This window comes from Brassica napus, chromosome C8, assembly GCF_020379485.1.
Source record: "Brassica napus cultivar Da-Ae chromosome C8, Da-Ae, whole genome shotgun sequence".
Taxonomy (NCBI): domain Eukaryota; kingdom Viridiplantae; phylum Streptophyta; class Magnoliopsida; order Brassicales; family Brassicaceae; genus Brassica; species Brassica napus.
Window position 1 is genome coordinate 44,764,875 of NC_063451.1, and position 14,908 is coordinate 44,779,782.

Here is a 14,908-nt window from a genome sequence, read left to right on the forward strand (position 1 = left end):
TCTGGAAGACTTCTTGGACGATTTACCTGTTAGTCGTCTGGAGTCGTCTGGAAGTCGTCTGGACTTCTTGGAAGTCTTCTGACAAAGTCGTCTGGACTTCCAGGAAGTCGTCTGGACTTCCAGGAAGCCGTCTGGACTTCCAGGAAGCCGTCTGGACTTCCAGGAAGCCGTCTGGACTTCCAGGAAGCCGTCTGGACTTCCAGGAAGCCGTCTGGACTTCCAGGAAGCCGTCTGGACTTCCAGGAAGTCGTCTGAACTTCATGGAAGTCTTCTGGCGAAGTCTCCCTTTCATAATAGATCTGAGCGTTTTGGTAAGTTCTTATGTCTGATTTTTCTTCATTTGGTAACTTCTTGTTGTATAAAGTTCTTACTTTTTTCCCAAACTAAAACTCTCCAAACCCACTCTAATCTCTTTGACTTGAAAACACCAAACTTTATATGAACTTTCCAGTTTTGTCTCATGTCTTTCTTACTAATCTATCTTTTTGCAGGTTTTTAATTAGATGGTACTCATCTTCCACTAATTTAAAGGTAGATCTATTATTTTTAGATATGTATTTTTGTGTGTTCTGTAAAGGTAGATTTATCTAATCTTTCACTCATTTTTCTGTTTTTAAGCCATTTGAACGTTTTTGGATATGCAGGTTTTTTAGATCTGGATTTAATATGCAGGTTTTTCAGATCTGGAAGACTTCTGGGACGACTTACCTGTTAGTCGTCTGGAAGTCGTCTGGACTTCCTGGAAGTCTTCTGACAAAGTCGTCTGGACTTCCTGTAAAGTCGTCTGGACTTCCTGTAAAGTCGTCTGGAAGTCGTCTGAACTTCCTAAAAGTCTTCTGACAAAGTCGTCTGAACTTCCTGAAAGTCGTCTGGACTTCTTAGAAGTCGTCTGGACTTCTTAAAAGTCGTGTGGTCTTGTCTACTCAAGTGGAATCCAAGCTTGTCTTTGTAGAGGAATGATCTATAATAGTTTTGTTTGTGGTCTGTTTTGTGAATTGCATGTCTACTCTTTTAGTTGTGAATTTTTTGTAAAACTAGTAATAAGGTTTTCCAAGATGTATTAAATGTGCTAACAATGTGTTTACACATTTACAAATCAATGAAATAATAGACTTCAGTAGCCTTTTTCTTATCTTTGGATCTCTCATATGCAATAATAAACTCCAATGACCTTTTTCTCATCTTAATAAACAAGAATGTTGGTAGCTTTATATTGATACAACATTTTAAGAAGCATTTTAACCCTTCTTCCAACTCATAACATTTTAAGAAGCATATTTTATTATAAATTTACGTTGAAAAACTTAGTCAAATTTAGTAAAACTAAGGGAGAGAACATATTTTGTAAATATGAGTTTTACATATCTTGAAGTTACTTATCACTCTTAAAAATACAAGTTATTCAAAAAGTAACGTAGAAGACTTAAAAACTAGCGGACAAGACGCGGATGACTTCAATCTAAGTTGTCCAGACGACTAAACTATACGTCGTCTGGTCAACGCAGAGGTTATTTTTGCAATTGACTTTGAAATCTGTTATTTCGGACGACTGAAAAATAAGTCGTCTACTATTGTTTGGCTAGAAAAAAACTCCAAAAAAGCTAGACGACTTGCATTTCAGTTGTCATAGGTTAGTTTTGCATTTGACTGGATTATTTCAGAAGTTTGACTTTTCTGGACGACTTACATTTCAGTCGTCTAGTGAAAATTAAAATAATAATATTTTTTTAAAAGTAGACGACTTACAGTTAAGTCGTCATAGGTTAGTTTTGCAATTGAAAAAAAAAACTTCAAGATTTAATTATATACAGACGACTTATAATTCAGTCGTCCACGAGACGACTGAAATGTAAGTCGTCCAGGATTTACGAGGTTTGACCAGAATCTCGGAAAAAAATCCTGGACGACTTACAAGTAAGTCGTCTCGTGGACGACTGAATTATAAGTCGTCTGTGTATAATTAAATTTTGAAGTTTTTTTTTCAATTGCAAAACTAACCTATGACGACTTAACTGTTAGTCGTCTACTTTTAAAAAATATTATTATTTTAATTTTCGCCAGACGACTGAAATGTAAGTCGTCTGGGGAAGTCAAACTTCTGAAATTATCCAGTCAAATGCAAAACTAACCTATGACGACTGAAATGTAAGTCGTCTAGGTTCTTTGGAATTTTTTTTGAAACCAAACAAAAACAGATGACTTAACTTTCAGTCGTCTCAGGTTACAGATTTCAAAGTCAATTGCAAAAATAACCTCTGCGTTGACCAGACGACTTCCAGGTAAGTTGTCTACAGCCAGACGACTTCCCAAGTAAGTCGCCTGACGAACAGATCTGGAAAAAAACTCGATGTCATACCTTAAATTGGTGAGATAAGTTCCTTAGCATACATAAGGTTTCTCCAAGCACACAGAATCACAAACGAAAGTAACCCACTCAGAATCGTTACCTTCTATGACTCTATGAACCATAAAAAATTTAGAATCAAAATCTTGGGTTTTTTTAGCTCATTGTAGAGAGAAAGTGAGAGATATGTTGTGTTTAGTTCACAAGAATGGAAAAAGAAGAAGGGTAAATCGATTTTGGGAGCATTAAGAGCTTCAAATTGGTTGTTTATGGTGGTTGTGGTATTGATGACAATGGCAATCTTGTAATTACTTGAAAATGATGAGGGTGAGAGAGTAAAAATGTTATTTTCGAAAAAAAAAGAAAAAAAAATTGATGGCATTTTCGTAAATTATATGAACTTGTGGGGTGAATAGGGCAAAACCAATTTTCAAAAAAAAAGAAGGTTAGTTTTGTATTTGACTTTAAGTTATAGGTCAATTCTGCAAAAAACCCTATATATAATGCATGTTATTCATGAATATTTTCAATAGCATATAGCCTAAATTTTAAAAATCATGAGTTAAATTTATAGTTATAATTGTTTGAATTATTGCATTTTTAAATTAATTATTATTTTTAGTTAATTTATGTTAAATTTCGTAAGTGAGAGATATGTTGTGTTTAGTTCACAAGAATGGAAAAAGAAGAAGGGTAAATCGATTTTGGGAGCATTAAGAGCTTCAAATTGGTTGTTCATGGTGGTTGTGGTATTGATGACAATGGCAATCTTGTAATTACTTGAAAATGACGAGGGTGAGAGAGTAAAGATTGTAGCCATGGTGACAATATCACCAAGATTACCGAAATCGCGACTGGTTTGGCCACCATCCAATTTTTCCATAAGTCTAATTGTAGCCATTGTCTTCTCCTTAAGCAAGATATCATTGTTGGCCAGAGACTGTCTAAGCTCATCCAATGCTTTATATGCAATTTCTGTGTACACCTCTCTCCGCTTCAATCTTTTTGCAACTTCTGCCTCCACATTTTGGGCCGTCTCTTTAATAAAGATTCCTCCTCTTCCAAAACCAACACAGTTTTCAGTTTCATCCTCTCTCTGCTTCAATTTGTTTGCAAGACTTGACTCCGCATTTTGGGTCGTCTCATGAGTAAGGCTTTCTCTTCGAACATCAACACATTTTTCAATTTGATCTATAAGACCTTGAAATTTGTCTGGCGGGATGGAGGACGTAACAGGGAATGTCCTCTTAGTACTAAGCCATTGGTTTCTTAACAAGTAATGATAGGAGAGAGCACTAACTCCACTTCGTTGTTTTGAGCTGACAAAAAATAAAAGAGAAATTACTCAAATTGCATAATCAACTCAAGGTATCAAAATTAATGCCGCCAAACCAAAAGAAAAAAGAACACAGAGAAGACAAAAAACTAGTAATACTAACAAAATCATCAAACAAGAAAATGTTCCAAAGAAAGAAGAGCACAATCATAGCGAATTCGAGACCATAACCCCGGTTCACGCACAATGAGAATCTCAGGTTTCTTCTTATTGTGAAGAACAATTGTGCTTTGATGGTTTGATTAGAGGGTAGAAGCTATTATATAAACGCTACAGTATAAAAGATAAAAATAGAAGATGAACAAAGGATATTGAGATGCTAACCTTTCTATCAAACTCTTTCTTATTGAACCGAACTTGAAAACAGTCCGCATTGTGGTTGAGGAAGAGACCACCAGTAGGTCTCGCAAGCAAACAGCAGAGTTTTTTTTTAAGCTCTGTGTTAAGCTCTGTGTAACACAGAGAAGTATCTTTTTCTACCGAACAAAAAAATAACTGTGTAAAGTTTTTTTTTTTTAATAAAGATAGTCACTTCAATCTTCTCTTTTTCAGTTTACCGAGACACGTTTGGTCACCAAAACACTCAATACACTCAATGAGAACAATAAGTGTTCTTATCTTTGGGAAAATGAGCATTTAATTCCCGAAGTATTTGAAATCGGCAGTTTTAATACTCAAGTATTGCTTGCGCATACTTATTCCCCAACTAATAGTTGACTGAGCAAAATTGAGAACAAAATAGTCAACTGTTAACTGATGAACGAAAAAATAACGGTTTCCGTCAACTTTTTAACGGTGGAATATTTTAATCATGATTTTGCGCAGTCAATGATTAGTTGGAGAACAAATATGCGCATATAATACTTGAGTATTTAATTTGCCGATTAAAAATACTTAAGGAATTAAAAACAACAATCTTTTTTTTTTAGAAAATCATAATTTGAAATATTCTCAAGTTAGATATAACCAATATACGAGAGTTTTATCGATTAGACAATTATATGTTGTACATTGGATCTCTACTTTAGATGATCATATATAATTATATGTACTTTACACATTCATATATTGTATATCAGCAATACAATGCAAATGTAATTATCTTATGTTATTTTTTATGCTTTTATAAACTAAATAAATCTTTTTCCGGGATTAAATATCTTGTATATTATTTCAAACTATGAACCTTTCTAACTATGAATTATTTTAAAAATCATCTAAAGTGATTTAAACATGAAGTACATCAACAATACGATGTAACTGTAATTATTTTGTATTATTTTATATGTCATTGTAAAAAATCAACAATCTATTTCTAAAGGTAAATATCTCGTATAATGATTTTATTTAACTTGAAAATATTTTTACTTATGTGTTTTTTTTAAAGGGATTGATGTTAGTGACTTTCAATCTTATACGAAATATAAAGAAAAAAATGATTTTTTAATTCCTCAAGTATTTTCAATCGGAAAATTAAATATTCAAGTATTATATGGGCATATTTATTCCCCAATTAATCATTGACTGCGCAAAATCATGATTAGAATATTCTACCGTTAAAAAGTTGACGGAAACCGTTATTTTCCGTTCATCAGTTAACAGTTGACTATTTTGTTCCCAATTTTGCGCAGTCAACTATTAGTCGAGGAATAAATATGCGCAAGCAATACTTGAGTATTAAAACTGCCGATTTCAAATACTTCGGGAATTAAATGCCCATTTTCCCTCTTATCTTTCCAACATTTGCCGAAAAAAAAATATATATTTCCAACATTTTTTTGCATTTTGATTTTTACTGTAACCAAAAAAAACCTAATAACTGTGTAACTCACACATTCATTGTCAAATTAGAGGTGGACAAAATATCCGAACCCGAAGAACCGAACTGAACCCGTAGTCCCGAACCCGAATCCGAACTTTTGAAATACCCGATCGAATCTTAATTTTAATACCCGAAAGAACCGAAACCGAACAAAGAACTGAATTAGTACTTAAAATATCCAAAATAATTATAAATTCAAAATATTGTTTATGTTTTATATTAATATATATAATATAAATAATCAAATTTTAATTTTTATTTCTAATATTATTTATTTTTAAAATTATTTAGGTAGTTTTTTAATATTTTACTCAACTATTTTGAATATTTTCGGGTATTTTGGATATTTCGAATACTTCGAGTACTTAAAAGTAAACAAACTATTAGAACCAAAAATATTTGAACAATTACTGGAATTTTTCGGTTCCTAATATAAATACCCAAAATACCCGGATCCGAACCCGAACCGAACTCAAAAAATACTCGAACGAATCCTAGACCTAAGTTTGTTTGTCCCTTCTTCACATTTCTTCTTTGATGGATTCTGATCTTCCCTAGTGCACTCAAAATAAATATAAATAAAAAAAAAAAAAAAAAGTAGAAGAAAGAGAAGAAAAAGTTGAGAACATGTTCTCATGTTTTATGGCATTTTCATAAAAAAAGAGCTCTCATTGCTCATACTCTCAAGGACATATACACGGACGAGCATGTTCTCTGTTTCCCGGATTATTTCAAGGTTTCATATGTAAGAATCTCTTGTTTGGTTTTGTTGTTCAAAATTTATGGTCTTTGCAGAGAAATTGAAAGCTACTTAGGCTTTTGATTGCCAATGAAACGATCTGTTGAATTGGATTATGCAATTAAGCTCTTGCTTTATTTTAAGCTTTATGGTCTTTGCTGAGAAATTGAAGCTACTTAGGAATTTGATTGGCAATGAAACGATCTGTTGAGTTGGATTATGCAATTAATTTCTTGTTTGTTCTGTTGTTCAAAGTTTATGGTCTTTGCTGGGAAATTGAAAGCTACATAGGGTTTTGATTGCTGGTGAAACGATCTGTTGAGTTGAATTATGAAATTTTGTATTAAAGAATCTCTCCTTTTTTCTTTAATTTCTAGGGCCCAGGCACTCAGATCGGGAGTTGCTGCTGCTACTCGCTGTAGTTCTCAGTTAGGCTTTGGATTCCCTTTCTTGTTAGAAGCTTGCTGGATGAGTACTAGGAGAGAAATCATTGTTACGACCTCTCTCTCGGAAGAAATAGCTCAACACACTTTAGATGAAATTGAAAAACGTGTTGAAGTTGGAATAAGCCCCAAAACTAAAGAGGAGGCCAAACAAGTAATATCGTCTCTTACAACCTGCTTGGAGGAGAACAAAGTTTTGTTAAAAGATGCAGCTGTAGCATTGGCTGAGCTTAGAGCCTCAATGTCTCAGCCCGATGAATATGTTACTATGGAGAAGATAAGAAACGCAACAAAGGTTCTCCAGAGGTTATAAATCCAAAACTTTGTTTGATTGTTCTATTATGTTTTCCTTGCTAAGGTTTCGTTTTCCCAGTCTCAACTATAATAATAATACTGAAATTTTCCATTCTCCTTGTCATTAAACGGTTCTTCATTTTTACGAACTTCTCAAATAATGTAACTGACATTTATCTCAGGTTTACACATGTTTACACAAATACTCACCGAGTCGCTGTTAGATGTCTTCTCGGTTCCATACCTTCTCGAGCAACATAATATAGAGAGTTCATTGAAATTGAAATTCGCATATAATCTGATATCATCATTATACTCGGTTAACCATTGAAATATAGATACCGTTCATATTTTCGAATATCAAAGTATTATTATTTTCGACCAACCTCGAATTTCCATTAAATAAACCGAATTTTTTCATCTTTCAAACTTAGATACCTTCAAAATACTTGGATTCTCCAAGCCTCAGCTCTTAATTCCATATGTACTTCGATAGCTTCTTCTCGGCCGCTCACTAGCTTAACACCTCGTGCTTCCGCTTACCTCGTGCTTCCTAAGACATCGTGCTTTAACAACTAGTGGTATTTACTCGCGGCTCTTAATTCCATATGTACTTCGATAGCTTCTTCTCGGCCGCTCACTAGCTTAACACCTCGTGCTTCCGCTTACCTCGTGCTTCCTAAGACATCGTGCTTTAACAACTAGTGGTATTTACTCGCGGTTTAACATATCTCCGACTCTAAGGTCATTCCCGATCCTTAGACTCTCTCGGCTTGATCTCGGTAAGCGTTTTAATTAGTTCGTATTTCAGGTCTATTAGATACCGTTCAGATTTTCGAATATCAAAGTATTTTCCACATGATCAATCGAGAAAATTTGCCGAGCTAGTCGGTTGGTTTCTGGAGTGAATTACAATGTGTTGTGGTTAAAAAAATCCCAAATTCCTTAGTAGTCGGCCGAGGCCGGTTGCCTGTTATAAGCAGTCGTCCATTGGTGACTATTTCTGTGCCGCAATCATCTCTGGCCGACTACGATCTAAATTTGTCAGTGTTTTCTTGAGGCTCGAACTAGGTTCTTCTTCGACCAACCTCGAATTTCCATTAAATAAACCGAATTTTTTCATCTTTCAAACTTAGATACCTTCAAAATACTTGGATTCTCCAAGCCTCAGCTCTTAATTCCATATGTACTTCGATAGCTTCTTCTCGGCCGCTCACTAGCTTAACACCTCGTGCTTCCGCTTACCTCGTGCTTCCGCTTACCTCGTGCTTCCTAAGACATCGTGCTTTAACAACTAGTGGTATTTACTCGCGGTTTAACATATCTCCGACTCTAAGGTCATTCCCGATCCTTAGACTCTCTCGGCTTGATCTCGGTAAGCGTTTTAATTAGTTCGTATTTCAGGTCTATTAGATACCGTTCAGATTTTCGAATATCAAAGTATTTTCCACATGATCAATCGAGAAAATTTGCCGAGCTAGTCGGTTGGTTTCTGGAGTGAATTACAATGTGTTGTGGTTAAAAAAATCCCAAATTCCTTAGTAGTAGGCCGAGGCCGGTTGCCTGTTATAAGCAGTCGTCCATCGGTGACTATTTCTGTGCCGCAATCATCTCTGGCCGACTACGATCTAAATTTGTCAGCGTTTTCTTGAGGCTCGAACTAGGTCCTTCTTCGACCAACCTCGAATTTCCATTAAATAAACCGAATTTTTTCATCTTTCAAACTTAGATACCTTCAAAATACTTGGATTCTCCAAACCTCAGCTCTTAATTCCATATGTACTTCGATAGCTTCTTCTCGGCCGCTCACTAGCTTAACACCTCGTGCTTCCGCTTACCTCGTGCTTCCTAAGACATCGTGCTTTAACAACTAGTGGTATTTACTCGCGGTTTAACATATCTCCGACTCTAAGGTCATTCCCGATCCTTAGACTCTCTCGGCTTGATCTCGGTAAGCGTTTTAATTAGTTCGTATTTCAGGTCTATTAGATACCGTTCAGATTTTCGAATATCAAAGTATTTTCCACATGATCAATCGAGAAAATTTGCCGAGCTAGTCGGTTGGTTTCTGGAGTGAATTACAATGTGTTGTGGTTAAAAAAATCCCAAATTCCTTAGTAGTCGGCCGAGGCCGGTTGCCTGTTATAAGCAGTCGTTCATCGGTGACTATTTCTGTGCCGCAATCATCTCTGGCCGACTACGATCTAAATTTGTCAGCGTTTTCTTGAGGCTCGAACTAGGTCCTTCTTCGACCAACCTCGAATTTCCATTAAATAGACCGAAGTTTTTCATCTTTCAAACTTAGATACCTTCAAAATACTTGGATTCTCCAAGCCTCAGCTCTTAATTCCATATGTACTTCGATAGCTTCTTCTCGGCCGCTCACTAGCTTAACACCTCGTGCTTCCGCTTACCTCGTGCTTCCTAAGACATCGTGCTTTAACAACTAGTGGTATTTACTCGCGGTTTAACATATCTCCGACTCTAAGGTCATTCCCGATCCTTAGACTCTCTCGGCTTGATCTCGGTAAGCGTTTTAATTAGTTCGTATTTCAGGTCTATTAGATACCGTTCAGATTTTCGAATATCAAAGTATTTTCCACATGATCAATCGAGAAAATTTGCCGAGCTATTCGGTTGGTTTCTGGAGTGAATTACAATGTGTTGTGGTTAAAAAAATCCCAAATTCCTTAGTAGTCGGCCGAGGCCGGTTGCCTGTTATAAGCAGTCGTCCATCGGTGACTATTTCTGTGCCGCAATCATCTCTGGCCGACTACGATCTAAATTTGTCAGCGTTTTCTTGAGGCTCGAACTAGGTCCTTCTTCGACCAACCTCGAATTTCCATTAAATAAACCGAAGTTTTTCATCTTTCAAACTTAGATACCTTCAAAATACTTGGATTCTCCAAGCCTCAGCTCTTAATTCCATATGTACTTCGATAGCTTCTTCTCGGCCGCTCACTAGCTTAACACCTCGTGCTTCCGCTTACCTCGTGCTTCCTAAGACATCGTGCTTTAACAACTAGTGGTATTTACTCGCGGTTTAACATATCTCCGAAAATAACATTTTTCGAAAATAATGTATAAATAAAACATAAGTAAAATTTAAGCACAAATTAGAAAAAAAAAATATAAAATAAGAAATATTTAGATTTAAAATTTAAACGTTCATTATCGATATATATATGATGAATGCCCAATATATACACTTCCCTATATATAAATATATATATATAAATTTATAAACTAGGGCCCTAAATATTTTATAGGGTATGGTGTACCCTTTCGGCCTCTCTGGTGGGATATTTTCTTTGGTGAGATTTAAAGTGGAAACAGAGACAATTAAATTTCCTCCTCTTAATATTCACTGTCTTCTTTTCAACTGGCTCGCGTCTTGCAGAATGCTATTATCTTTCCGATGCTATTGAATTTCACCAGAACATTCACTTATATTTTATTTTCGACATCGAAATCACCGTGGAGAAGCGCCTTGATCATTGTCAATTGCACTGCTACCAATTTCTCCAGCAAATCGTTTAGACATTTTTAGACATTAAAAAAAAACGATCAATGAGAGCAAATCGTGTTTGAAAGAGAGATGTGTTTGATTATTACAGAGATGTATTTGACATTTATGGAAGAGTTGTGTTGGTCTTCTCACAGATGTGACTGCAATGTTCGCACGTGTCAAACCTTGTTTTAGAATTCTCTTCGTACCTATCTATTTCCTAAGACCATCTTTAACGGAGACTCTTAAGTGGGGTTTTTAGGGTCTTTAGTAATTAAAGAATAAGAAAAATAGAAATTAAGTTAAGCATCGGATCCTAATTAGGCGTTTTAAGAGCCGCCTCTTGCAAGACACGTGTGGCAACCAGAGAGTATTGCGTTTAACTCCATCTCTCTCTCTCTCGACGGTTCAATGACCGATTGATTTCTCTGTTGATCTTCTGATTCAACACTCCGGCTCTCTCTGTTGCTCTCAACGATGATGAATCACTGCCTCTCACCGGCGGTGTTGAGAGTGTTCGCGGTGGTAACGACGGCGCCGAGAGACATGACGGCGAGGGAGACGACGGGGAAATAGATAGAGTTGGGAGAGAGGATGAGGACGACGTGGTCAGTGGCGGCGTCGATGAAGGCGGTGGTGCCGCGGTGAGGCTGAGAGGAGATTAAAGTGGTGATATTAAGTGTAGGGTGTGCCGGGAGAGGCAATGGGTTGCAGAAACCACTTCTGGAATCAATGAGAGTTAATGTTTTTTAGTTCCTCTGTCTCTTAACAAACAGCTTCAGGAAATGATGTTGATGAGCCTTGAAAATAAGCTTTTTGACAACATGGAGATCGTTTTTAATGTGTAAGCTAATCTTGTTTGTTCTGTTTCTGGTTATTGTTTGTATGTTTCTGTGTAAGCTTGTCTTGTTCTCTCTGAGGTTAAGTTTGTCTTGTTTTGATGTTGTTTATAGTTGTTGTGTAAGCTTGTCTTGCTTTGATGTTGTTGTTTGAATTCATGACCATGTTGAAGTTGTTCTCTTCCTGCAGGTACCTAAAGATGAGCTTGCTGAAGTATTACAAGTCATTGAGCCTTCTAAAAACAAGGTACGTCTCTGCTGTAGAACACATCTCTTTTAATTAGACAACATTGTTGGTGCAAAAATGTGATTTCATATACTAATATGCATTATTTTCATGTTGGTGTTTGGTATGCAACGATCAATACCTAGACTCTAATCAATCAAAGAAGTGTTTTCAAATCTTATAACATGAAGCTTACATAAATATACAAAACTACCTAATTTCTTGAGAGACATTTGCTTATAATCAATCATAGAACTGACTTATGTTGTAGTCTCATCTCTCTTGGTCTCTTCTTGTTGCTGGTGACAAGCCGTTCTTTCTCTGCTCCTCTTTTGCCTTTATGTGTTTTTCTATCACTTATTAGACCACTTCCCCGCCCTTGGCTGAGAAGTCTACTAGCTTTGGTCCTTCAATGGTGAATGGGTTCATATTTATGTTTAATAAAAAAAATTTCTTAAGAACCCTTAATTTAAGAACCTACCATTGGAGCAATTAAACTAAACTTTTCTTAACAAAAGTTCTTAATCTACATTTATTACTAAAATATTCATTAAGAATCTCTAATGGGGTTCCATGGTTAATCATGCTCTTAAGTGGGCAACAAAGATTCACATAACATCAGCTTTAAGCTTTGAGTAGATGACAACTACTGGAATGGTAGAACAGTTTTGGTTGTTACTCTTTGATCTACTCAAAGCTGGTGTTAGGTGCATGGGCATTTCAATGAGAGATTAAAAGGAAAATATTTATTGACTGGTGCAGTCCAGAAGATTGAAGCAATGAAGTTAAAGAGTGACCACTTTAACTAACATCTATACTATTAATCTATACTATTAAAATTAAAGTACAGTTTTTAACTCTTTTTTTTTCAATATTTACAAGTATGTCATTGCTATTTAAATTTAATATTTTTATATTGAATATTTCCAATTGTAAATATTTATATTTACCTATAATTAAGGGAACTACTTATATCTACCTATAATTTAGGAAACTATAAGTGATACAAATTATTATTTTATTCCTTAGTTACTCAGTTTCTAATATTATAACCAAACCAATATTCAATCGAATAAAATAGTACACTTCACATAAAACCATTTACACATTATCTATACTTATCGTGTTTGTGTGAGTCCACTATGCCTTTTCAAAATGTATAACAAATTTATTTCAATATATTAAACATTCCGAAATTGCCTAAGATTATATATATATATATATATAATATATAATATTATATTCATATTTATTGCTTTTGTTCGAAAATAATATAACTGTTTGTTATATGTTGTATATTTTGGATATATCAGTTTTGAAATTTTGGAAACTTAACAAAATAATCTAGCAAAATTCGAGAATATATCTATATATTCTCATTAATTACTAAATATTTCAGTTATGTATTAAATGAATCTATCAATATTTCCATTATCATTCACACTAATATATTTCTAACAATTTGAGAATATACCTAATATTCTCATAATACGTTAAATTAAATCTATAAATTTTTTTATTGATATCAACATTTTCAGAATTCTCAAGATATTTTGTCGAGATGCATCTTTAAAACAAAAAAACATAGATATTATATTTTAGATTACAATCACATGCTTTGGCACGGTTTAGAACCTAAAAACAAACTATAAATAAAATGTTTATAGTTTTTGTTGAAATTTACTCTTTACAAGCTTTAAAGCTAAATATTTATCATTGTTAAACAAGGTTTCAATTTTTATGTTTATGGTTTTTGTTGGGAATCTTCAACTTGTCAAGCTATCCTTTGTACATGAGAGTCTGCCTAATTTAGCATCCACCATAATATTTTTGGAACGGGCCAAAAATATCACACATATTTTAAAAGTAATAAAAAATGAGGATAATTTTGTATTGCTAGGTGAGATTCGAGAACATGGTTGACGACCACAAGAAAACGTATCATGTAATTTTTGTTCTCGTGATGTAATAACAGTATTTCTTCTATTTTTGGATTAGTTTTGGATTTAACTAAATAACCAAGATTTTAGTCTTTGATCCGTTGCGTAATGATCGGATCAGAAAAGGTTTAGTAACTGTTTCTCAAACAAAATCAGCCAGAAAAAGTCGATTAGATTCAAATTATAACCAACGTCGACGTGTGTGTTGTGTATATAAATACATGTGGAAATCTATTACAAATTCACACAACATTCGAACACAAGATAAAAGAAACCATCTTACAAGAACTACATACGTTCTTTCAAAGCTCTTTGTTTTTCAAAATGGAGATTGTTAGATTCACCGTCGCCGTCTTCTTTGTACTTTACTCCGTATCATCATCTAACGCCGCAACTGCACCACCGAGCGGTGGAGGCGGCGGAGGAGGAGATGCTCAGGCAATGCCGTGTATACAGAAACTTATGCCGTGTCAGCCGTTTCTCCACTCGGTGATTCCACCACCGCCTCCATCGTGTTGCCTGCCGATGAAAGAGATCGTCGCCAACGACGCGACGTGTCTTTGCTCCGTGTTTAACAACGTGGATATGCTCAAATCGCTTAACCTCACTAAAGACAACGCTCTTGATCTCCCTAAAGCTTGTGGCGCCAACCCTGACATCTCACTATGCAAAGCCAGCCCCGCGGGTGGTGAGTAACTTATTACGACGCCGTTTAATAGATTTCTTGTTACTGTTTTTTGGTTCCTAATTAGCTTTTAAATTTTGTGTTGACCAAGGTACTACTACGAATTCGACGTCGCCGGCAACTCCCAAAACTCCTCCGGCGTCTTCCACTGGTATGAACACATAATCTTCGAATTTTGTAAAAGTTATTCTCATGGTTTTAGGATTTTTTTTAAGTATTCGGGTAGTAAATAGAAAGAAAATGAGAAAGATTTACAATAAGCGGTTGTGGAGTATTTAGTTTTGTTTTAAAATAAATCAACAGGAAGCGGTTCCACCGGAGCATCAGCTTCTTCAACGTCAACACCGACAAGCTCTGCCCCCGCCATCAACTTCGCCGGACTCAGCTTCGCATCGACTATCGTGGCATTGGCAGCAACCTTCTTCTGATCTACTATTTACATTACGTATTTATTCATTATTAGATAGGTTTAATTTGTTTGAAATTATGTTTGGTAACTGATTAATATATGTATTGAAAAAATTCTAATAATATTTCTAATTTTCAACAGTTCTTTACCAACATTCTCTAACATCTTATTACAGTTTTTATTTTATATTTCGTCTTCTTTTAAATACCTAGGAGTCAAGGAGGAAACGAGCTAGTTGGAATATTATAAACCATTTAGCTAGTATGTACGTCTTGCCTACATACAATTCGATTGACAAACATCTACATAGCCACAACTCAATC

General features: G+C 35.2%; 2 protein-coding genes across 2 annotated transcripts; both read left to right on the forward strand.

Annotated features, from left to right (window-relative positions):
* The first annotated feature begins 6,036 nt into the window (after positions 1-6,036).
* On the forward strand, positions 6,037-7,181 carry LOC125591264. The gene is made up of 2 exons (XM_048765159.1): positions 6,037-6,247; positions 6,619-7,181. Exons 1-2 carry the CDS (start codon positions 6,138-6,140, stop codon positions 6,995-6,997), a joined length of 489 nt encoding a protein of 162 aa, XP_048621116.1. The 5' UTR covers positions 6,037-6,137; the 3' UTR covers positions 6,998-7,181.
* Positions 7,182-10,779: 3,598 nt separating this feature from the next.
* On the forward strand, positions 10,780-14,725 carry LOC111213698 (non-specific lipid transfer protein GPI-anchored 3-like). Its single transcript, XM_048765160.1, has 4 exons — positions 10,780-11,330; positions 11,516-14,179; positions 14,268-14,327; positions 14,480-14,725. The coding sequence occupies exons 2-4, from the start codon at positions 13,816-13,818 to the stop codon at positions 14,602-14,604; spliced, it is 549 nt and encodes a 182-aa protein (XP_048621117.1). The 5' UTR covers positions 10,780-11,330; positions 11,516-13,815; the 3' UTR covers positions 14,605-14,725.
* Positions 14,726-14,908: the final 183 nt, after the last annotated feature.

What these genes read in the sequence shown, in the direction of transcription:
- LOC111213698 (XM_048765160.1), top strand. Translation starts at nt 13,816, where the DNA reads ATGGAGATTGTTAGATTCACCGTCGCCGTCTTCTTTGTACTTTACTCC. An exon ending in CAAAGCCAGCCCCGCGGGTG is followed by an intron (nt 14,180 to 14,267) that starts GTGAGTAACTTA and finishes GTGTTGACCAAG; the next exon opens with GTACTACTACGAATTCGACG. An exon ending in TCCTCCGGCGTCTTCCACTG is followed by an intron (nt 14,328 to 14,479) that starts GTATGAACACAT and finishes ATAAATCAACAG; the next exon opens with GAAGCGGTTCCACCGGAGCA.
- LOC125591264 (XM_048765159.1), top strand. Translation starts at nt 6,138, where the DNA reads ATGTTTTATGGCATTTTCATAAAAAAAGAGCTCTCATTGCTCATACTC. An exon ending in ATTATTTCAAGGTTTCATAT is followed by an intron (nt 6,248 to 6,618) that starts GTAAGAATCTCT and finishes TTTAATTTCTAG; the next exon opens with GGCCCAGGCACTCAGATCGG.